This window comes from Stomoxys calcitrans, chromosome 2 (genome assembly GCF_963082655.1).
Source record: "Stomoxys calcitrans chromosome 2, idStoCalc2.1, whole genome shotgun sequence".
NCBI classification, from domain to species: domain Eukaryota; kingdom Metazoa; phylum Arthropoda; class Insecta; order Diptera; family Muscidae; genus Stomoxys; species Stomoxys calcitrans.
In genome coordinates, this window is record NC_081553.1 from 259885 (window position 1) to 284994 (window position 25110).

The window sequence follows — 25110 nt, forward strand, 5'->3', positions numbered from 1 at the left end:
ATTTTGTCATCAAGCTGATCAACGTTTTGCCAATACACACACAAATAAATTTTTGTGTGTGTATACGTGTGCGTACATGAGAGGAGAATATTTGAGAAAAAAGAATCTGTCATCTTAATACCTTCAAACTTGCTTGCTGTTAACAGCTGTTCGTGTAAGACCACCTTTTTCAATCCGCCTTGATGCTTTCATTGATGATAACTATACAGCAAGATATATTCATTTACAGGTGGTGGCAATTGCCCAACAACAAAATATTGAGTGCACTATCTGTCAAAATCAGTGTTAAGTGCAACTCTGATTTTGTGTATGTTACTACTTCGCGCCACTTTTCACACACACAACCAAAACTCGTTTACAGATAGTGCACTTCGCGAGAAAAAATTGTACCCAGCTGTTAACAGTACAATACCTGGTAATTATGTCAAGCTATACAGGGTGACATAATATTTAAAAAAAATGTCTAATACTGCCCAGTACGTAGCTCTAGTCATATTTTCGTTCGCGAACACATGGCCAAAAAAACGATACATTTGTTTGACCAACCTACCACACTTGTTGGATGATAAATTTTGTATTTTTCAAAACTTAGCGATTTTATATATAAATAAAATTATTATGAGGTGTAAAATACGTTAAAACATTGGATTTTTATTCAATGAAGTCGAAATAAATGTACAATGCATACAATGTGTTCCCGCCGTTTTTCATTTCAACTGAAATATCGTTTCATTATAAATTTGCGGAAGATCGCATGTTAAGGGTGATACTATGTTCGCTTTCAGCGAAATTTTTCATGATTACTTTTTTGGGATATGTATGGTATACCAAAATAAAGGTGAAGTTCTCCCTTTTAATTTGGTATACGCGCTTTTTTGAACGAAGTCCATTTATGGCTTCCAGATTGGATGTAGTGTCCTGCCCTCCAGTTTCTAAGCAGAAATCTGGAAGGATTGTTCTGCGAAAAACAGTTCTGGGTTGTCTATGGTACACCGAATTAAATTCGCTGAACGTCCCTTTATTTTGGAATACTCACTTTTTTGAATGAAGCCCATTTATGGCTTCCAGGCTGGATTTAGCGTCCTGCCCTCCAGTTTCAAAAAAAAAAAAAAGTCTGGAAGATTTGTTCTACAAAAAACAGTTTGGGGTGTTGTTATATACCAAATTAAAAAGCCCGGATTTAAGACAACGCTTGACATCATTCTCAGCATCATTTTTTTATTGGTTTCAATGAAACCATAAGTGCACAAAAAAGAAACATCTTTTGGTATGAAAATAAAAACATCATTGTCAGCATCATTTTTGTTTTATTGGTTTCAATGGTTCTTTTTTACTTTCTCGACAAAAATAATAAATAATTCTTTTCATAGTCTGAAATTCTTCTCTTATTAATTTAAAAACACCACAAATCTTAACAGAATGTACGCAATTATTAAGGAAAATATTAATTTATTCGTATAAATCTTTTGCGGATATGTTTTTTCATAATAAGAAACACACGCTACCACGCTTATTAATTGATTGTACACACGCATATCCGAAATGTTTTTGTTTCGTTAAAGTAAACATCAAATAATTGTCCGTTGTTTAGTTAATGATTTCCTATTCATTAGCAAAAAAAAGTTGTCATCTTCTTTTTCGCATATTTTCTGCTCATATACGCACACGTGTATCCATCGATCAGCTTGATGGGAAAATGGCGGATTTCACCATATGATTTGTGGTTGTTGAACAAATGAGACCACCTTTAATTGTTTCGCCTTGGGTGAGATGTAAAGGAGGAGTAACATACAACGCGAACCACTTATGCGAAAAAGAGAATGCAAACGAAAATCTGTCATCTTAATACCGTCAAACCTGACCTCACCTGTTAACAGCTGTTCGTGTGAGGCCACTTTTTTAAACCGCCTTGCGTTTGGCACAGCAAAATGTAAATTTTTTCTCACCAATGTAAAAAAACACCCCACAGAGCACTTAACATCTCACCATAGGATATTGCTACCGATTGGCACAGCTCCCTACTTGAAAATATAAAAATAAACAAATGTTAACAGTTGAAAAAAGTTTTTGCTAGCGGTAGTTGCGGACAACGCAGGCATCAGTACGTAGTGAAGTGAAATTGCACAATAACCATAGGATATTGCTACCGATTGGCACAGCTCCCTACTTGAAAATATAAAAATAAACAAATGTTAACAGTTGAAAAAAGTTTTTGCTAGCGGTAGTTGCGGACAACGCAGGCATCAGTACGTAGTGAAGTGAAATTGCACAATAATGGAAATGGAGCTATTTATGAAGTGCTTAAAATTCGCAGCACACAAACATCGAAATCAACGTCGGAAGAATCTTTCTGAAACACCTTATATTAATCATCCCATCAATGTGGCTTTTATTCTATCAGGAGAGGCTCATATAAACGATAATGCCGTTTTAATGGCAGCACTACTTCATGACACTGTAGAAGATACAGATACCACATTCAACGAAATAGAGGTACCACGATCTGTCCATCCTATTTTAGTTGTTGTTTACGGGTCACCAACCGATTCGTATGGAAATGACTTATTTTAAGACCCAGGTCCGTCCCCAGGGATAGGGCCGGTAAGATCTATTGAATAACTGGAGTTTTCCAAACCATTCCTACATCATTAAAAATCGTGTTCAAACGTTTTTCAGACGTTCATTTTGTTCAAATATCTTTATTTATCAGTTATACGCAAAAAAAAACTAAATTTACCACCTAGATTTTGTTGTTTTAGCCACATCTTCATGTGGAGGTGGTGATCCTCTTGGTGATGCTCCTGTTGGTGAGCAAGCTCATTCCGGTCCAAAGGGCCATTGGTTATTTGAAGGCGCCAAAAACTCACCTTTATAGATAGATATCCACTGCCCAGAAGCCTTAAGGTAGATATACATGATCTAGAGCGTGAGCGGCATATTAAGCGGATCAACATTCATGGAGACACAGTAGCAGTTAGGTCAAAGATCATAAAATTTTCAATTTTTGTGTTCTCTTTCGGATCGGAGGTTTTTCTTTGCCTACATCTCACGAATTTTTGTACAATGAGGGGCTAACCACCGCTATAAATTTTTATCTGATGTTCTCGGCAGGATTCGAATATGCTATCCCCTGCGTTACGGTGGCTTTCGACTTTGCTGTATTATATAAAGGTTTTTAATAACTATTCCAAAACTAAAACAGACTATCGGTCCTAAATATAGGGAGGTCTATAACACCCACAATTATACCCACCACCATAGGATGCGGTTTAATTCGCCATTCCGACAAAATTTTGGTCTAGTCAACTGTGAAAAACGAACATAAGCCGTTTGGGCTGGCAGTGATAAGTCTGTCAATCTACGTCTCATTTATATATTGAGAGATGGCGATGAACAATTTTTTCAGAGAAAGACATTTTACGGAATATTAGCAAAGCAAACTTACAAACTGATAAACATTTAAACTACTTTGCATGTTTAAACACTATTGCTCATATTCACAAAACGTAATGCAGCTTTAGTAGGATTATTAGACAGTTTTCCTTTATAGAATTATCAAATAAACCAAATTTAAAACTGCATTAGGTTTTGCGAATTTTGGTGTTTTAATTTAAAACATTTTTTGTTCTTTATACCATTAAAATAAAAATTTTTGTTTATATCAAACAATTTTTAGAATTTATTTGGCCCTGAAGTATGTTCTATCGTGCGAGAGGTTACTGATGATAAATCACTGCCGAAAGATGTTCGAAAGCAATTGCAAATTGAACATGCGTCTAATTCGAGTATGGAAGCAAAACTTGTTAAATTAGCAGATAAACTGGATAATTTGAGAGATCTCCAGACAACATTACCGAATAGTTGGACAGAGGTTTGTAACAATTTACATTATGTATTTTTTTAAACACCCATGACGTTTGATGTTTTAATTTTTTCCACACGCTTTAGGAACGTCGTGAACACTACTTTATCTGGGCTAAGAAAGTAGTAGACAATTTGCGGGGAACAAATATTTATTTGGAAGCACAATTAGATGACGTATTCAGGGCACGTAAAATGATTTAACTAACGTCATCACTTTATAAACAATATTTGTGTATTTATGAAATAAATAATTTTGTGTTTTTTATTTGCGATTATTTTCATAAAATTTCCACATCAGATCAGCTAGCTTTTGTGTCTCTTCTACTGTTATGGCGTTGTATAGTGATGCTCGGATTCCACCTACTGAACGATGACCTTTCAATTGAATCATGTCTTCACTTTCGGCTTTGGTTAAAAATGCCTTCTCCAAAGTGTCATCGCCCTGCGGTCCGCCAATCCTGAAAGGTACATTCATGCGCGATCGAACGTTGTCCTCTACTGGGCAGAAGAAAAACCCATTTGTTTTGTTGATTACATCGTATATCATTTGTGATTTGGTGTGTGATCTCTTCCCCATGCCATCGAGGCCGCCATTGCGCTGAATCCACTGGAAGACTAAACCCGTAACGTAAATTCTGAAATGGTAAGCAAAGGTTAGGTGGAAGGAAGTGCTGCAAGTTTTATAGAAGTCATTTAGAGAATATTTTTTTAAAATCATTTGATTTCAATAACCAGTGCGTTTTGTTTTAGTCCTATACAGTGGAAGTCAGATGTTCTGGATATAATATAAGTGCAAAGCTGTACTGGTAAGTTATCGATATCGTGATTTGCTCTGTATAGTACTAAAATAAGACACAGCAAATAGAAAGTCTACTCTTTGGAAGATTTATCTTTTATAAAAACTCAGTAAGGTGATAAGAATCAAATGTCTCCAAATGTTTTAAATGCTTGTCGATAACTGAATGTGTGCAATCGATTTCTTGTCATATTGTTCTCAATGACAAATGGCAACTACGAACAACGAACAACAAGACATTCAACATTTTTGAATCTTCTAGATGAGTCGTAAATGTTTACCCCGTCGTGAGGAGTTGCGTCCTCAAGATGACTCTTCAGAAGAGTCTTGAAAGATCTAAGAATCGCGCTAGAATCGTGTGAACGAATAAAAAATTGCACCGGTATTCACGAAACTTAAAACAGTTTTATAGTAGGTTTATTTGCCAATTCTGTAAAGGAAATCTGTCAAAGAAGCATACTTAATGCGGAGTTTACATGGCACACTCGCCTCGACGAGTAAAACATACGTGTGTTTAATATTTATTAAATACTATTTTATTAATCCGGCACGGGACAGCTGTGACCTCCAGCCGGAGTAGTTGTAACTGTAGCCGCGGACAATCAGCGGCATCGAGCGGAGAGTCTCAGTGAGAGGTCTGGTGGCACCGGCTCTTGCACAAACTGAGTGCCTACGATGCTCGATATGACAAGGCGAGTTATTGGCGTCTTTAAATAACCAATTGCCACCATGTTCTCGCGGCGATCGGTCCTTTGGACCGGAACGAGCTTGACGAGGAAATGTGGTTACAACAACATAATAGTTGCACGTTATCCGCTTGGATGATCTAAAAATACATTATTTTTTTAATCAGAACCGTAACAATTCCGGAAAAACGAAAAAAAAAATTGTTTTTATCGTCATAATAAGTATCAATTGTTATTGGTTATTTTTGATCATTTGTGGTTCTACTTGCACAAAGTTTGAAAATGCAGTAAAATTTACAATTGTTTCCTTTTGAAAGTGGTGGAACAAATTTACATCTTACAATATCTAGAAAACTAAAGGAAATACATCAAAATTTTTTCAAAATTCTGAAAGTACGTACATACCTGAAAACCCTAGAAACTGTTCTTAACTAAAAGGAATAAAAAATGGCGTATGGAAAAAGAAACACTTCATTCTACTTTAATCAAATTTAAATGTTTTTAATAAATCAAATTTTAAATAGTACACAGCGTAAATAATGGTGGCGACAACAACAAGATCTGGAAAATTCGACATTTTTGAAAAATGGTATTTGATAATACCGGATACATAAAATAAAAGCTTGTTACTCATATGTGCAATAAAATGTGAATTCCTACTTGGGTTTTAACATTCAAAATAACATTAGTTGAAAGTCAGTTAGGATACATCGACAAACAAAAAGCGAAAAATGGAAATGCGGAAAATTTTGGAAATGAAGTAAATCAAATTAGCGATGCTAGCTTTAGGATAGCACGATGGTTTGACATACAAATGTGCCAATTTAGCATTTAAAACTTTTCTTAACCCTGGAAAGTCATCTTTATTTTTTGTACATAACGACATCCTTTGCCATTTTGACTACGACCTATTTCAATGGCGCTGTAAATTGCATCATGTTGACTATCATGATTGTTATATCGTGATGGTAAAAGTTTACGAAAACTTGTATGAAATAGGAGTATCTTAGAAAATTTTGGAAATTTTTAACAGGAAGTCGTTTTTGCCAAAGTCGACTTTTGGCAAAGAAAAGGATGAAATTGGAGAACACAATGCAGGCAAAACTCGCCATATTGTCGGTAAATTTGGACTACATAGCTATTATGTCAGCCAAAATTGAAGACATTTCTGGTAGCCAACCGAAAGTATGATCTGTTAAAGGTTCTTCAGATATCTATGAATTACTCCAACAAATTGCTATATCAACTAACGATGTTCAGCAAATGCAAGTCAGAAAAACTAGTAAGTGTCGTCCATTTTCTATGCGTGGACAGAAATATATAATAGAACATTTAATATGTAATATCATCTATTAAATAAATAAAAAGCAAAAATCGTACAGTTTATCACAAAATCGAAAATCTTAGTAGATAATCAATCATCTGTAGCATAAAAAATCGGAAATTATTGCATAAAAACATTTGAGCAAATAAATAAAAATAAAATCTTCCCATTCATATCAAAAATTTCTACGCCGTTTTTCAGATCTGACCTTACACTACGTCAAAGACACACAAACACAACGTTCAGCATATAATTGAAACCACAGATCAATCAGTGACTTCGTAGGCTCGAAGACTTTCGCCTGAACATCTAGAAATTGCGAAACGTAAAACTTATATGAAACTTTTTGATGGAACTAGGTTTGCGTCGTCCATCAAAAAGCAAATGGTCCAGCCCTTTGCACATGGATGCAAAAAAGAATGACCAATGGCGACCGGCGATTGAATTCAATCACGTATCTCGACAAATACCCTTGTCACACATTCACGATTTCGGATTACATGGTAAGAAACCATTTTCTACGATAGATCTAGTACGTCCATATAATCAAATCCTTTTGACTCCTGAAGGCGTCCCTAAAACGGATACAATAACGTTGTTGCGACTATTCGAGTTTCCATATATGATGTTTGGACTTTGCAATGCAGGTCAGACATTTCAGAGGTTTATTCACGAAGTTATTCGTGGCCTCGATTTTTGTTATGCTTAGCTAGATGATATATTGATAGCATCGAATAGCTGTTCATTATCTATCCAAATGTTGCTTCGGTCGAGACAACGTCTAGTTTCTGGGACATTGCTTAGTGATTCTTTATCAACATTTAGTTCTCGAACCCATTGCAATTGATCCTGAAAAAACCTCCAACAGATTGTGATATATCTACTAAATAAGTGTGACCATTTATTCCACCAAATTTCCCTAAAGTTGTATTTGACTCACTTCACCCATTATTATGGCGGCGTGATTGTAATAACAAAACTAATCCAGGAACGCCGAAGATGGGAAAAGATATTACGAACCTCTTCAATGTCAACGCTTAAAGTTAACCGTGCATACACGCAGTGCTATAGCCTCATATCCGCAAGTTTCCGAAAGATTTACGCACATCAAGATAGATCAGGTTGGGCCGTGTTCCCTGCAAAATAACAACTGATCAAGGGCGTCAATTCGAATTGCGTTTTTTCGGGATTCAAATTAAGATATAGCTTCAATATATATGTCTGTCAGGTTTTGGGTAATTTGCAATAATGTTGTCATTTGTCAACGGTAGTTATTACGGTTTGGACATATTTGCTCGAAAATTGATACGGAGTGTTTAATAACCCATCTGAAAAAACGCGTCGAGGTCCACCAATAATGATTCCAAATTAGATATAGCTCCCACTTTGTACTTATAAGGTAGATGTAGGGTATTATACAGTCGGCACGGCCCGACTTTTGCCTTTCCTTACTGGTTTAAATTTAATTTGATTTTTTTTTTGCATTAAAGGTTTGATTAAAAATGTTATCGTTCCAATTAAATAATTTTTTTTATTTCAATCATTTTTTGAATTAAATCCGACTTTTTTTAAATTATAAATATAATCTTTGACCTCATAAAGTAGATATTATTTCTCGTCATTAGCGCTGTCAAGTCCATTCGTTTTTCAAAAAGTTGAAGCCGTTGTAAATTTTGCCAAATACTTTCTATAAACATACATTAATCGCAATGCATTAATCGCATTAAGTTATGTAAGTGGCTAAACGGTTTCTTCAGCATCGAACTTATAACATTATATTCTAGATAAATGTTTTCTGTTGGGTTTACTTCCCCAATACGTGCACTTCATAAATGTAATATAATAGCTAGAGGTGTGCACGTGAGTGATATTTTACTCAAGCTCACGCACACTTACGAAAAAAAAATTTTACTCACGCACGTCTTTTTTATTTCGACTCACGAGACACCCACGACTAACGACTTTAATCACGACCCACGAGTAAATTTCGACTCACTGTTGGAAAACTATTTTCCCATGAAGCAAACAATATTTCTTTCCATGCGTCTCAAGTCATACGGTATTTTAACGTACGTAGCAGTTTGTTGTGTTCTATCTTTCGTCTGCTTGATTCTGTTGACTGTCCCTGCGTCCACAGGGAACTGGGTGTGAGTCGAGTGGGTCTGGCTGGGCTGTTAAACAGGTGACGTGTATCTTGGATGGTCTCTGCGATAACAGCCCAAAAGGTATTGCTTAGACAGCATGTATGTCTAAGCAATACCAAAGATTCTACCATGTCTTCGCACTGGTAGAATCTTTGTCTCCTGATGGAGGTGGTCCACATGAGAACCGGGAAGACAACCTGTTGCCGTTCGGAGGGCGGCACTCTGACAGATCTGAATATTATTCTGCCGCGTGTCACAAAGCTGACGAGACCACACTGCATAACTTACCACAGACCGGCCAGTTGCTTTGTACGTGGTCAACAAGGTTTCGTTGTCTGCACACCAAGTGCTGCCAGCAAGTGACTTGAGGACCTTGTTTCTACTTTTGACTTTATCGAAAATTGCTGTGGCATGAGGGGAGAATGTGTAAGAGCTGTCAAATGTGACGCCAAGTATTTTGGGACACTTGATGGTCGGAATCATTTCTCCATCGACCATCACAGTCAGCTCAGTATTCACCTCACGCGTATTTTTATTGAATAATGTAGCTCATTTGTACTCTACGTTTAAGTGCCTTTAACTTCAGTTCCATATTGCGCTGACCAGTCCATATGTTTGAGCGGTGAGGCAACACTTGAACTTAAAAATTGATTCATACTATAGTCGCAAATACAGTCGAATTACCGTACAGCGAAAAACTCCTCGCCACAGCAAAATATCAGTTTGAAATAATTTTCTGCAGTTATCGGACAACAGACTAAAATATACTCTACTCCTAAAAATACATTTCATATTCCCATGATCGACACAGATACGTATTTTTTGTGGGCAGGTGGCCCCCAAATAATTGACAACTTTTATATCAGATTCGTATTCTGGATTTGAATTATTTTTATTTGAGGCCCATGTTCTCCTAATCGACCCACATGTCATTCGGATGTTTTTTTTGTGGTCGGCCCCAGGCTTTTGGGATTGAATTTTGACAAATTCGTGTTCATGGTTTTTCATACGATTGCACACAAAAATTCTCTAAAACCGAGGCACCATCCTCCTAGATCCAGCGTTTTGAAAATCAAAGTAAGGGGGTAGGGTCTAATTGATTCGAAAGGGAATAATAGAGTAAGTAGTATACACACTATCTATCGATGATTTAGAAATGTAATGTGTGATCTGTGATTTTGTGGCAATACTTACCCAAAGGTATTTGGAGTATTCATCAAGGAGTCATTTTTATACATTAACGCGTAGTTTAAAATGGATGGTGTCTCCTTCAGTTGGTGTCCTAACAAATCTTCTCTGATTATGATGACAGTAGTACCGGATGGACCAATGTTTTTCTGAGCTCCAGCAAAAATAACCCCGAAACGTTTCACATCAAATTTACGGGACAGGAAATTGGAGGACATATCACAAACCACAGGTACTCCATTAGGGGCTTCCGGTACGAAATCAAATTCCACGCCATCAACAGTTTCGTTGTCACAGTAGTACAAATAAGATGCATTCGGATCCATGGCCCATGTGTTTAAGCGCGGAACTGTGGTGTATTTGCTGAATTTTGGCAACACCAAATTTACTTTTCCATATTGAGCAGCTTCTTTGGCAGCTTTAGCTGACCACGAACCGGTGACAGCATAATCTGCAGTCCCGGTACGGCCAATTAGATTCAAGGCAACCGCAGCAAACTGTCCAGTGCCGCCACCTTGCATCAGCAGCACCTTATAGTTGTCGGGAATGTTCAAAATATTCCTCAATGCACTCATTGCGTCCGTTTGGATTTTGCCGTACGTAGAGGATCGATGAGACATCTCCATAACAGATATTCCACTTCCATGGCAATTCAATAAGCTCTTTTGCACTTCCGCAAGCACCTGCATCACAAAAGAAACAATAAATCCATGAGTACCCATGCGTTATTACCAGAGTACGGCTTTTAATGCAATACAATAAAACACAAACAGATCATTTGTTAACGATTTGAATCAATCTTGGCACTGGATAACTATGAGCACCACTCGGCTTGGAACTTGTACCTCCGATCTGTGTGGTGTTGATTGTTATCATGCAAAGCTCAGCTGAAAGCTACATAGAATAAATGAAAAACCATGTTGAAATAAGAAATTTGTACATTCAATTGAAAATCCAATTAAAGTGGTTAACAACTGAACAACAAAGTTATCCTCTCTTTCGAATAACATATTTGCTGTTGTAATAAAAATGAATAATTGATTACATTGTGGATAAATCATGATATATATTGTAATAAAACATTAACATAAATTGTTGAACTTCTTCGATTGCCAGATTTTGTTGAGACAGATCCCCAAAATTCCAAACAAATTTCGACAAATAAAATGTTTTTCCCCTAAGAAAATCCCCTAAAGAAGAAAATATATTGACTAACGTTTGTTTATAAAAAGTTAAGTTTTATATCCACAACCAAAGGATTGGTGTATTTTAATGTTGTCAAAACAATTGCGGGGCTCATATATGTTATAAACCGATTTGGAGCATACTTGGCACAATTGTTAGAAGTCGTCACAGAACACTACGTGCATTTCAGCCAATCGGATAAAAATTTCAGTTTCCAGGGGTTTAGAAGCCAAGTCGAAAGACACGTTTTATGGGAGCTATATCGAAATCTGAACAGAAATGACCCATATGTTAATGGCTCATAATTTCAAGGAGATTCTTTCGAGCATTATCGTGATTTCGACAGACGGCGTAGCTATGTTTAAATGTGGACCGATCTGGACCAAATTTAAGAAGGATGTCGAAAACCCTAACATAACTCACTGTCCCAAATTTTAGCAATATCGGATAATAAATGTGGCTTTTATAGGCCTTTAATCTAATAATCCTTTAATCAGCGGATCGGTCTATATATCAAGATGTGGTCCGATATAGCCCATCTTCGAACTTAACCTGCCTATGGCAAAAAGAACCTGTGCAAAGTTTCAGCTCAATATATTTATCTTTAAAGACTGTAGCGTGATTTAAACAGACAGACGATTTAGGATATATATATATACATTATAGGGTCGGAAATTGATATTTCTATGTGTTGCAAACGGAATGGCAACGAATATACCCCCATCTTTTCTGTGGGTATAATAAACTAATATTCATAAATACCACTTAAATATTCATAAATACAATTTGTTGTGTGTGGAAGTGTCAATGCTGTTTGTTTACATCCTGATTTTTTCTGCTTGAATATAAATTTATGGCAATTATCCAATTTTTTTACAGCAGCTTCTATTTTATGCCAAAATCATTAAATCCAGCTTTCGTCGCTAACTGGTCATCAAATACGTCAATATAAATTCTCTAAATTATGGATATACTAGCATATGGCCGATCGCTTCGCTGCCCCCGATGGTACACCCAATATCAAGGTGTAACTGTATCGCAATTTTAATGGCTTAAGCCTTATCCGGTACGGATTAAAAAAAAACTCTAGTCGGCCGATAATTGCTGTCAGGGTATAACTGTATCGCAATTTTGAGATCTTTAGCTCAATCCGTAAATAAAGTACCATTTTGTACGTTTTAGTACCTAAATGTAAACAATTCAAAACAATCTTCTAGTCATTTGTTACATACTGTCATAATGTACCTATATACCTTATTTCACAGATGTAGCTCAATCTTTAAATAAAAGTACGTTTTAGTACCAAAATTAACGTATATCAAAAAAATCTTCTAGTCGCTCGGTACATAGTGCCTAGATGTAAAAGTGTTCCACATTTCAAAGCTGTAGCTTAATCCGAAAAGATAGTGCCATATTTTACGTTTTAGTACCAACATGTGCGAATATCAACAAAATCTTCTAGTCGTCCGGTACATACTTACATACATACTGCCATACAGACACATCGTATCCCAAATTTCAGATCTGTAGCTTAATCTATAGAGAAAGCTCTAAATAGTACTATTTACAGCACTTAAGCACTTTTTATTCCACTCCTGGTGCGATTTCAACACTTCATATTTGGTACAACTTCTCGTATATTAGTTAAAACATCGATCATTTTTAGCAAATTTTTAATTTTACCCTTCCCCGCTCACTGTTAAAGTAAATAAGCTAACCCGTTCGCTCTATGCAAAGTTCATCTATTTCGTACCTTTTTTGAATCTTTTTTTCTAAACGTCCAAAAACTCTATTTAGGTTGGCATATTGTACCTTAATTTCAAAATTCAAAGCTCTACCTCAATTAAGAAACAAGGTACCAAAAAGTACCAATTTTGGTACTAAACGAACCATTTTTCCCTCTTCCGGTACTGTTTTAGGAAATTTTTGTCACCAAATCTTATTTTTTGGGTAAAAAGTCACCATTTCGCTCTTTTTAGTACATAAACGTACGAATATCATAAAACCCCTCTTATGGCTCTCCTACGACTGAAGACCCGCATTCGTGCTTTAGCCGTTTGGGCTGGGCGTTGATCAGTCAGTCAACCATGCGTCTCTTTTATATATAGAGATAAAATTTCATCAAAATCGGACAACGGAATCGAGGGTCAGGCGTAATGGGTTTAACATGTTGTCTTTAAAAATATTTATTTAAATTTGACTATAGAAAAAATTTTAGGAAAATGTTTGGGTCGATAGGCTTAATCAAAAGACTTTAGAAATGTTTAAGTAAAATTTACATTTTGGTTTTAAAAAATAATCTCGAGGTTCGGTTGTCTTTAGAAAGGTTTTCGTTGAAAGTTAGTCCTTAAAAAAATTCATTAAAAGGTAGTCTTTAGAAAAAATTTAATAAAATTTCTTTTTATAAATTTTTTTTCTTTTTATCTTTAATTTTAAGGAAATGTTTGGGTCAGATAGGCTTAATCAAAAGACTTTAGAAATGTTTAAGTAAAATTTACATTTTGGTTTTAAAAAATAATCTCGAGGTTTGGTTGTCCTTAGAAAGGTTTTCGTTGAAAGTTAGTCCTTAAAAAAATTCATTAAAATGTAGTCTTTAGAAAAAATTTAATAAAATTTCTTTTTATAAATTTTTTTTCTTTTTATCTTTAATTTTAAGGAAATTTTGTTCTTAGTTTTGTCAGAAAAAATATTAAAATTTTTTTAGAAAAAATTCATTATGGCCCTTTCTTTCAAATTTCAGCGAAATGGGTTAAAAAATAAAGCTTTTATAGGCTTCAAAACCTTTATCGGAGGATCGGTCTATATGGTAGCTATATCAAAATATAGTCCGATTTGAACGATATTTAGGTCGAATATTAGGAGTCCTAAAACTACTTACAGTTTCAAGAACTTAACCAACGTACATCAGAAAGACGTTTCTGTGCCAAATTTCAGTTCAATATCTCAATTTTTGAAGGCTGTAGAGTGATTACAACAGACGGACGGACAGACATAGGCACTTTGTTAAATCGTCTTAGATTTTTACAACGATCCGAAATATATACACTTTGTAGGGTCGGAAATTGATATTTCGATGTGTCGCAAACGGAATGACTGAATGATTATACCCCCTATCCTGCGGTGGGGGTATATTTATGCCCTTCTTATCAATCACTTGTCGTGATATAAAAAAAATTGCATTTCTATGTCAAACATAATTGAAGCCATTAACACTTTGCTTGAAAAGTTTTTTTATAAGTCAATACCATGTTTAATCGGTTTAATTTATGTCTGTATTTTTTCTGTGTACCGGGCGTGTCCATAGATTGCGGATAGTGGAATGCTCCGTATTAATAGAAGCTGTAACTGCAGTCTCGGAAAATCAGCGTTATCGAGTGGAGAGTCTCAGAGTCGCCGGGCGGTATCGGCTCTTTCTTAAATATTGAGCGCCTATGTTACAAGGCGAGTTATTGGCGTCTTATCGACTGGAACGAGCTTGCTGATATATAGGAGCTCGACGAGGATTTCATGCAAAAATGTGGCTGCCATAAGGAAAAATGCAAATTTGCCCATTAACATTCCATTAAGGGGGGCAAACTTCTCACATATCAATGAGTGCTGTCCGACTCAAGTTTAAGCTCAATGATAAGGGGCTTCCTTTTAAAACCGAGTCCGAACGGCGTGCCGTAGTGCGACACCTTTTTGTGGAGAAGTTTTTACATAGAAGAAGAGAAAAGAAGTTTTGCCATACCAAATGGAACAGTACCTGCCAAATGTCGCTAGCATTAGGAGGGGATAACCACTGCTGATTTTCTCGCCAGGATTCGAACCCAGGCGTTCGTCATAGGTGAACATGCTCTACGGTGGCTACCATAATAACAACAATATAAAAGTCAATTATTAGGAAAATATATGTAGATTCGGAATCAAAGTTCTTAAGTCACTATATATTTAGACAATTTAATTTTAATCGTTTTGTTCGATTCGAAATTTAATAACATTAAGCCAAATGGAATTTTCTATTCCATAAAATACAAATTGCAAGTTTATTTCAATACTCCTCCTCCATGGCGAAACAAATAATCATTAAACCACATTGACTCCTCGTCATTCACTTTAAATTGCATTTGTCGCAGAGAGTCTTATGTTTAGATGCTGTTTGGTTAATTTATCGGCCATCATTTCCTCCGTTCGACTATATACGCACGTTATTATTCCTTTCTTTAGTAAGTCTAAGTACTAAGTTTTGTTAATTTTTATTAGCGTGTTTGGTTTGGAAAGAAAATTTGTCATCATTAACTAGCCGCAGACAGCTTTGATTGCCGTTGAATATTGGTATTGGTCCTTCAATATCTTCCAATATTTGCATTATCCGCTTTGCTTTTGAAAGTGAAATATAATCGGCTTCACAGGTTGGCGATGCCACTAAAGTTTGCTTTTGACATGACAACCAATTGTAGTGCCATTGTAGAAACATATTCTGCCACTATTAGATTTTCTTTGTGATCGTTCATCAACCCAGTTGGCATCTGCGCATCCAATCAGACCTTGGTATTTTGTTTAGTCGCTCATTTGAAGTTTAATAGTAGCAGTATTCTTTCCATTCTTCTATAGTAGGGTAAGAAACCTTCTGCGCCAAAATACAAACGACAGCATAAATATCTCGTCTGTTCGTATTAACAGATATGTATAGAAGGTATGTGTTTAACATACGTGTCTAGGTGCTTAGAATCTCCTCCTTTTCCATTGGAGTTCTGGTTGGATTTGTATTTCTTAAACTATATTCTTTGACAGTTCTATGAATGTAACCCTTAAAAATTTCCGTTTTTGTCTTTGTATGTTTCAATTCCAAGATAGTGTTTAATATTAGTAATCGGGAAACATTTCTGAAAAAATTTTATATTCTTTACTTCCTCATTTGTTGCACAGGCAATACTAATGTTATCTAGACTAATGATGACGTAACAACAATTTCCTTTTATTTATTTATTTATTCATATCTTTCAAACACTAAGCCTATTTGTCCAAAACTTCGCATTTGAGACATTATGCCTACAAAAAAAAAAAAAAATATATATATACTTAACTCTGACTAAATTCTTAAGTATTCTTATTAGATTACAAAATAAATTGGTTTTTGTAGGCCCCCAGCCGATTAACAATAAAGCAGGAATACTGAAAAGCAGGGTTCACTAAAGAAGGTTAGCTCACTTGCCCAGCTGATGGAATTTTCCAATTCCAGAGTTGTATCCAAATCCCACTAGAACGTCAAATGCTCGGTTTGGATTTTAAAATTTTTTTCACATTTCATTCCTTTTTTCACATTTTAATTGTTTTAATTTATAATTTACACGTTTATAATCATAAATTTTTTGATCTTTTGGCCGCTACAAATGCTAATGCAAATAATAACTATAATGTCAACTAGGAAGTGTCCAGGAATTTGACAGCCTATTGGGAATATGCGCCAGCAATGTTGTATCTTTGATGTCGTTGTTGTAGGGCAAGTGATCCAACCTTCTTAATTTAAACATGATGAAAAGCATTTAATCCTATGATGATAGCAACAACATTGTTGATAGAAAAAAAAAAACTACAACTACAAACAGTAGAATCGGGCTTCATTACATCTGAAATAATTTGAAATTTTCAATCGAAAAGTGAGAACAATTTATCAAATTATTGGGGAAAAGTTCCAGCATCGAGCAATAGGTATAACAAAATGTCCTTACGACGAACAAGATATCCCAACAATAGCAATTTGGGTATTTCTAACCGAACGAGATAACGTAAATAAATCACCTAAAGAAAAAGATACAATATTTGTAATTATTTTATGAACAACAGCAGGTTAATACAATTAATATTGTTCCCAAAGGAAACACCAAGAAACTCTCTGACGAATTCTGTTATATGTTCACGCCTGCGAACATTAAATATTGGGTTGCCTAAAAAGTAATTGCGGATTTTTTAAAAGAAAGTAAATGCTTTTTTAATAAAACTTAGAATGAACTTTAATCAAATATATAATTGCCATTTTGTTCGATAACCTTTTGCCATCTTCCTGGCAAATTTAGTATTCCACGCTCATAGAACTTCTGGCCTTTATCTGCAAAAAACTGAACCAAGCGCGATTTTATAGCCTCATCATTGCCGAAAGTTTTACCATTTAAGGAGTTCTGCAAAGATCGAAATAAATGGTAGTATGATGGTGCAAGGTCAGGGCTATATGGTGGATGCATCAAAAGTTCCCAGCAAAGCTCACTCAGTTTTTGGCGAGTGACCAAAGATATGTGCGGTCTAGCGTTGTCCTGGTGGAATATGACACTTTTACGATTGATCAATTCTGGTCGCTTCTTCTTGATGGCTGTATTCAATTTGTCCAATTGTTGACAGTAACATCCGAATTAATCGTTTGGTTCCTTGGAAGCAGCTCAAAATATACCACACCCTTCCAATCCCACCAAACATACAGCATAACCTTCTTTTGGTGGATATCAGCCTTTGAAGTGCTTTGAGCTGGTTCACCATGCTTGGACCATGATCGTTTTCGACTAACGTTGTTGTAAACAATCCATTTTTCATCTCCAGTTATGATTCGTTTTAAAAACGGATCGAATTCATTGCGTTTAAGGTGCATATCACAAGCGTTGATTCGGTTTGTTAAATGAATTTCTTTCAATACATGTGGTACCCATATTAAAATTGAAGCCAAACAAACAAATGTAAACAAAATTTCGCGCACTTTTTTTCTAAAGCAAGCTAAAAGTAACAGCTGATAACTGACAGAAGAAAGAATGCAATTACAGAGTCACAAGCCGTTGAAAAAATTTGTCAACGCTATGGTATTCATATGGTATGGTATTTATAATATACATTAACCTCTGAATGTTGCCCATTGTAGTACCAGACATAACTTCCATAACGTATCTTTTAGCAGGCATCAACAGAATGTAAAAATAAGTCGTTCATACTTCGTTTAAAATCTAATTTATTAAGTACTTCATCTAAGACCGAATTCCATGTACGAGCAGCTTGTTTTAATCCATAAATACTTTTCTTTTGTAAACACACCGATTCTTCATTTTGAAATCCCATATATATGTAGTTTCTAATAACTTGTGGTTCAAAAACGCAATCTTGACGTCAAAATTGTTCACAATGCGATTCTCTTTTTTTGGCAATAGGCAACAAAATTCTAATGAAGTATGAGTTGGAACTGGTGCGAATACCTAATCATAGTCTATACCGTACCTGTGCTAGAGCCATTGAGCAACTAACCTGACTTTGAAATGACATCTATCACTATCCGCATTTCGTTTCAATTTGTATATCCACTTACTTCCAACTGCAGTTGACGTTTTGGATGTGTTCAAAGTTCCTACGTGCCATTGCTTCCCATTGACTCTATTTCATTTCGCATTGCATCTAACCATTGAGCTTTTTTGGCTTTTTTGTATGTTTTAGGTTCCTTCATTTCATTAACTGCCCAATTTCATCGATTAATCTCCTCGCCGCTATACCTTTGTTGATTCTTGATGAAGTTCTTATTCCAAATTCATCATGATTTAGATTACCTTGTCATTGATTACGTTATCTTCACTTGAATTATTGATTGCACTTTCATCCGAAATATTTGGATCAGATTCCTCCTCCTCAACCAATAATTTATTATTCGGTTCATTATTTGGACATAGATATATATATTTATTTCGCTACTTATTGCACCTGTAAAAATCACATGCCGACTAATAGTCACCTTTTTAGTCAACGGGTTGAAACATCGAAACGCTTTGACTTATCATCATCGCTCTTCTCTGATGGGCATTTTGAATCGAAAACTTGAAGTTTCCAAGTTAGGTTTTGTCCCGTACCATAGTTCATATGGCGTTATCTTTGTCATAAAAACTCGAGATGGTTACTTAATTAGGTGTTGCAGTTGCTCATCCTTAATAAATGTTTGGAAGAATTGCATCCTTGCCATTTCCATTAGCATATTCGCCTCCCAAGTCAAAACAAATTTTCTTAGGTATACGGTCGAAACTTGCACGACAAAACATAACAAAAATGAGGACCAAAACTGAAATTGGAGTTCGAACTGAATTAGAAGACTGCTTGTTTTGTCTACGTACGTCTCGCACACATGTTTGTGTGTGAGTGTGGTCTTGCCAAATTATCGGCAAGACAAGCAATAAAGAGTCTAAACCCAATTAAAGAGTGACGAGTCAGTGTCAAGTTGTTTTACATACATTTTATATACGGAAGCAAATACATTCGCCAGTGATGTCCAAGAAAAGGAAATGTTTTGAACATGTAAAGTCAGGATGCACTTATATGGTAAGGTCATGGGAACAGCTGAGTACAATTATTTTTATTTTTGTTTGATTTTGCAGTAAATTTAAATGTCAAAGGCTTGAAAGCACAGCTGTGATTTTTTTCTATAATCATAAAAAGATGTTCTATTTGATCCGATAGAACATCTGTGAGCAAGCTGTGAGCACCACATAGACTGGAACATTGAGGTCCGTTCTGTTTGGTGTTCATTGCTGTCACAAGAAGGATAGCTGAGAGCTATCGGGGATTCTACTATCCACAGGTTGCGGACAGTGGAATGCTTCACACGGAGTAGCTGCAACGGCAGTCGCGGACAATGCCGGCTATTTCACAAGTACTGAGTACCTATGATGCTCGATATGACAAGGAGGGTTATTGGCGCCTTTAAATAATCAATGGTCATACTGTTCCCTCGCCGATCGTTCCTTTGAACCGGAACGAGCTTGCTTACCTACCTTCACATGAAAGTGTGCCAACGACAACAACATTTGGCATTTCATTTAACGGTATTTGTCCCTCAAGGTAGTTTCGTTGGGGGTAGATTTTTGTTGCTGAGCTAAAGACGCTACCTCTTAATTGTTCCATTATGTAAAATAAAGCAATAGCAATTATGGCTACCTTATGCTTACTTTTACGACGCTTTTTGTAGTTTAATGTTCACATAAAACGCACGTGCTCTCCCAGCGTGCTGCATGTGTGTGCATGTAATAATAAAAATTAGAAGATAAGGTTGAACGAACATACCACTGTGTTGGTATCTCGTTCTAGTCTAGTTTTAAGATTTTCAGGAGCTCTAGTGATAGAACAATTTTAAATAAATAATCAGTTTGAAACTAACACTTGAACGTGTACGTACTCATTTAAACAAGGGATTTAATAGTTGTCTTGCTGTCTGAGAAGATATTTATGAAAATTCGTTACGTTGCCAACAATTTTCTGAGAATTTTTCTAAAAATATAGTTATATTACTTAAAAAAATCTACATGTTTAAGAAATTGTAGAAGTTTGTTTGCTAAATTTACAAAAAAAAAAAAACAAAAACAAATTCTTTTGAGTGATAAATCGCAAATTAGTTTGCATCAGTGATGGTCAAACCTTTACGGTAGCGTTGACGGCAAGTCATATGTCTTCTTGCGCTCTTTGTTTTAGTCGTTGTTGAGTAGGAATCTAAAGTGAAATCAAAAAGTCGACTTTACGAATGTTCAACCTTTTCTGATAATCAAAAAGTCGACTTTTTTCGATTATCAAAAAGTCGCCATTTAGACTTTTTTTCACTATCGACTTCCCGCCTTTTCTCGATTATCAAAAAGTCGACTTTTTTTTACAGATAAATAGGCTTTGAGACTTTTTTCATTATTAACATTCGATTTCTGAAATGTATAGTCGATTAAAGCAATGGATGTGATTAACCGTTTTTGTTTGGCATGCCCACATGATTTTTAACCCCACCAGCATAGAATAGGGGGTATATTCAGTTAGTCATTCAGTTTGCAACACATCGAAGTTTCCATTCCCGACCCTATTAAGTATATATATTTCTGATCGTCGTAAAATTCTAGGACGATTTAACGATGTCCGCCAATTGTTATCACGCTACAGTCTTCAAAATTGAGATATTGAGCAGAATTTTGCACTTCCATAGTTCTTGAATTGGCCAAATCGGACTATATTTGAATATAGCTCCCATATAGACCGATTTGCCGATTAAGAGTCTTAAGCCCGTAAAAGCCGAACTTTTTATCCGATTTCGCTGAAATTGGAAACTGAGTTGTTTTAAGCCTCCCGATGTCCGACTTAAATATGATTCAGAACGGACTACATTTAGGTATAGTTGCCATATGAATCGGTCTGCCGATCTGTGGAAGCAATTTTTTTTAAGTAGTAAAGCTAGGCGCTTGAAGTTTTGCACGAATACTTCCTATTGGTGTAAGTCGGCTGGGATTGTAGATGGGCCATATCGGTCTGTGTTTTGATATAGCTCCCATATAAACCGATTTGGAATTTTTAAATTGTGCACACCGTCTTCTCCTATGATCTTCAACATTCGTGCTAAATACGGTCTAATAAAATTCTTATATAAACCGATCTCCCGATTTTACTTCTTGAAGAGGGCGAAATTCCATAATCTGATATAGCTCTTATATAAACCGATCTGCCGATTTTATTTTTTTGAGCCTCTAAAGGCTGAAATTTTTCACAATGGCTTCACCTGTGACCTCCAACATACGTGCCAAGTATGACCTGAATCGGGCTATAACCAGACATAGTCTAAAACCTGAAAATTTGTGCAATGACGAACCTAGCACGCTTTTACATTTTTTACACACCCTTTCTTGGCCCTTCTCAAATAATCAAAACAAAAACAAATTCTTTTGAGTGATAAATCGCAAATTAGTTTGCATCAGTGATGGTCAAACCTTTACGGTAGCGTTGACGGCAAGTCATATGTCTTCTTGCGCTCTTTGTTTTAGTCGTTGTTGAGTAGGAATCTAAAGTGAAATCAAAAAGTCGACTTTACGAATGTTCAACCTTTTCTGATAATCAAAAAGTCGACTTTTTTCGATTATCAAAAAGTCGCCATTTAGACTTTTTTTCACTATCGACTTCTCGCCTTTTCTCGATTATCAAAAAGTCGACTTTTTTTACAGATAAATAGGCTTTGAGACTTTTTTCATTATTAACATTCGATTTCTGAAATGTATAGTCGATTAAAGCAATGGATGTGATTAACCGTTTTTGTTTGGCATGCCCACATGATTTTTAACCCCACCAGCATAGAATAGGGGGTATATTCAGTTAGTCATTCAGTTTGCAACACATCGAAGTTTCCATTCCCGACCCTATTAAGTATATATATTTCTGATCGTCGTAAAATTCTAGGACGATTTAACGATGTCCGCCAATTGTTATCACGCTACAGTCTTCAAAATTGAGATATTGAGCAGAATTTTGCACTTCCATAGTTCTTGAATTGGCCAAATCGGACTATATTTGAATATAGCTCCCATATAGACCGATTTGCCGATTAAGAGTCTTAAGCCCGTAAAAGCCGAACTTTTTATCCGATTTCGCTGAAATTGGAAACTGAGTTGTTTTAAGCCTCCCGATGTCCGACTTAAATATGATTCAGAACGGACTACATTTAGGTATAGTTGCCATATGAATCGGTCTGCCGATCTGTGGAAGCAATTTTTTTTAAGTAGTAAAGCTAGGCGCTTGAAGTTTTGCACGAATACTTCCTATTGGTGTAAGTCGGCTGGGATTGTAGATGGGCCATATCGGTCTGTGTTTTGATATAGCTCCCATATAAACCGATTTGGAATTTTTAAATTGTGCACACCGTCTTCTCCTATGATCTTCAACATTCGTGCTAAATACGGTCTAATAAAATTCTTATATAAACCGATCTCCCGATTTTACTTCTTGAAGAGGGCGAAATTCCATAATCTGATATAGCTCTTATATAAACCGATCTGCCGATTTTATTTTTTTGAGCCTCTAAAGGCTGAAATTTTTCACAATGGCTTCACCTGTGACCTCCAACATACGTGCCAAGTATGACCTGAATCGGGCTATAACCAGACATAGTCTAAAACCTGAAAATTTGTGCAATGACGAACCTAGCACGCTTTTACATTTTTTACACACCCTTTCTTGGCCCTTCTCAAATAATCTTAATGGTAACCTTGGGGGAAATTCCTATCCAACATGGATAAGTTTTTAATTCGTGCTTGTAAATAGAAACCGTCCAAAGAACTTGACAAATGCGAGCCATAGTGGTGGGTTCATAAGATTAGGACCAGGCGAATCGAACGCGATTTTAAATGTTTTACCACAAATCGGTCTGTATGTATGATGTGGGTATTGTAGATGGTTTTTACCCTTCCGCTCTTTCCAATTTGCAATTTAATAAATAAGTTGATTTGTTGGCGTGCGACTGTACAACCGCAGACACCACCGCCAACAATTTTCACGTAAGACGATCAAAATACATACATACATTAAGTTCATGGATTCGTTAATTAATGTTTCAAGATGTTGTTGGGCAAACAGCAAAATTGAGATATGGACCGTTCATTTTCGCTCACCTCTTCCGGCAACTTGGCTGGACCCGCAGCAAAATTGATGACCATTTTAGAAAACTGATTATGTGATATGTTCCCGTTACTGATAATTCAATAATGAAAAATGCTTCTCTTCCACGTTTAAACGATTTATGAATGACCGTTCGATCGCGCTGCAGTTTTATAACTGAGCACCAAGTCAACGAGACATTTTCAAAAGGTATGTTCGCCCATAAGACAGTCAGTCGGTAGTTCGATGGCACTGAAAAACAATAACAAGCGATGTAGTAGTGTCATCGTACTGGCTGAACAGGGAATCGGGCATTGTAAAAATGTTTTTGATTCAATCAAAAACAACAACGGCTGTGGTAAAGTTAAAAAACAACCACACAACCAGTCAATCGTCTGCGCCGCAAAAAAAAAAAGCAAAAAAAATCGATCGTGGAATTGTATATTTTTCTCTTCTCCATGTAGATTTGAGAATAAGCTTGCCTGGCGGTATGCATGCATTGCCACACACATTTACATCTTGTACACTTGAAATGCTAAAAGATGTAACAAATAAATGTTCATGTACTCATTGACGAAGGATGGTCTGCGTAGTCGGAGAATATTGAATTGTGAAAATTTTTTTTAAATAAAACAAGTAAAAACGTGTTAAGTTTGGCGTGTCGAACTTTGGATACCCACCACCATGGGTATATTTAATCATCATATTTTATAATAACTCCACTACCATGTCCATAGTTATATCTAAACAGGATTTGGTCTGGATAGTATTTTATTCAAGTCCCGAGAACTCGTATACCGCATTTTATGGGACTAAGACCATAAATTGGAAGATCGGTCTGGATCAAATTTAAGTCGGATGCAGGGAGGCTTAACACTACAAACTGTTTCAAATCTCAACGAAATCGGGTAACAAATAAAGCATTTATAGTTTTCAGACCCTTAATCGGCAGATCGGTCTATATGGCAGCTATTACTAAATATAAGCCGATCTGAATCATATTTAAGTCGGATGTCGCGAAACCGGGTAATAAATAAAGCTTTCATGGGCTTTAGACCCTTTATCGGTACATCGGTTTATATGACTGCTAGGGCTAGAAATATGCTCTTGGGCTCAAATTAAAGACCTGAATGGTGGGTGCCTAAATAATTTATTTAAAATTCGTACATTTTAGTACCAAATTGGAACCATTTGATACTTTCTTTACAGAGAGAGCTAGAGATCTGCGTACCTGTAGAACTATTGTAGGAATTATATGACGGGTGAATATGATCTTTTTACAATTCTCACATTTGGGTACCAATATTGGTACCATTTGGTACTTTCTGTGCAGGTGGAACTATAGAGCTGCCTCAGAAAAATTGTAGCTCGAGTTAAGAAAGAGGTATCGTAATGAAGTTTGGTTTAGCGTAAAGTGGACGAGTTACAAAAATTTTTCCCGTCAAGTTTTGGGGGAAAATTGGCTTGTCGAAAGTCGGCAATTTTTTATATCCCAAAAATCAAACGAAAATATTTCTCAAAATTCTTAGGAGTGAG

General features: G+C 35.9%; 2 protein-coding genes and 1 long non-coding RNA gene across 3 annotated transcripts; 1 reads left to right on the forward strand and 2 right to left on the reverse strand.

The window, feature by feature from the left end:
• The first annotated feature begins 1977 nt into the window (after positions 1–1977).
• On the forward strand, positions 1978–4129 carry LOC106087316 (guanosine-3',5'-bis(diphosphate) 3'-pyrophosphohydrolase MESH1). The gene is made up of 3 exons (XM_013252312.2): positions 1978–2493; positions 3677–3871; positions 3949–4129. Exons 1-3 carry the CDS (start codon positions 2275–2277, stop codon positions 4063–4065), a joined length of 531 nt encoding a protein of 176 aa, XP_013107766.1. The 5' UTR covers positions 1978–2274; the 3' UTR covers positions 4066–4129.
• Positions 3996–23766, reverse strand: LOC106087315 (probable phosphoserine aminotransferase). Its single transcript, XM_013252311.2, has 3 exons — positions 23589–23766; positions 10009–10685; positions 3996–4499 (listed from the first exon to the last, which is right to left on the reverse strand). Exons 1-3 carry the CDS (start codon positions 23631–23633, stop codon positions 4127–4129), a joined length of 1095 nt encoding a protein of 364 aa, XP_013107765.2. The 5' UTR covers positions 23634–23766; the 3' UTR covers positions 3996–4126.
• LOC106087319 (uncharacterized) lies at positions 15082–22118 on the reverse strand. Its single transcript, XR_001221255.2, has 2 exons — positions 16289–22118; positions 15082–16218 (listed from the first exon to the last, which is right to left on the reverse strand). It is a non-coding gene; the product is annotated as an uncharacterized LOC106087319 (long non-coding RNA).
• Positions 23767–25110: the final 1344 nt, after the last annotated feature.

Excerpts from the sequence above, each read along its gene's own strand:
- LOC106087316 (XM_013252312.2), top strand. The coding sequence starts at position 2,275 with ATGGAAATGGAGCTATTTATGAAGTGCTTAAAATTCGCAGCACACAAA. Across the intron at positions 2,494-3,676 it reads CCACATTCAACGAAATAGAG|AATTTATTTGGCCCTGAAGT; the intron begins GTACCACGATCT and ends AACAATTTTTAG. Across the intron at positions 3,872-3,948 it reads TACCGAATAGTTGGACAGAG|GAACGTCGTGAACACTACTT; the intron begins GTTTGTAACAAT and ends CACACGCTTTAG.
- LOC106087315 (XM_013252311.2), bottom strand. The coding sequence starts at position 23,633 with ATGGTCATCAATTTTGCTGCGGGTCCAGCCAAGTTGCCGGAAGAG. Across the intron at positions 10,686-23,588 it reads CAGCCAAGTTGCCGGAAGAG|GTGCTTGCGGAAGTGCAAAA; the intron begins GTGAGCGAAAAT and ends TTTGTGATGCAG. Across the intron at positions 4,500-10,008 it reads AATACTCCAAATACCTTTGG|AATTTACGTTACGGGTTTAG; the intron begins GTAAGTATTGCC and ends TTACCATTTCAG.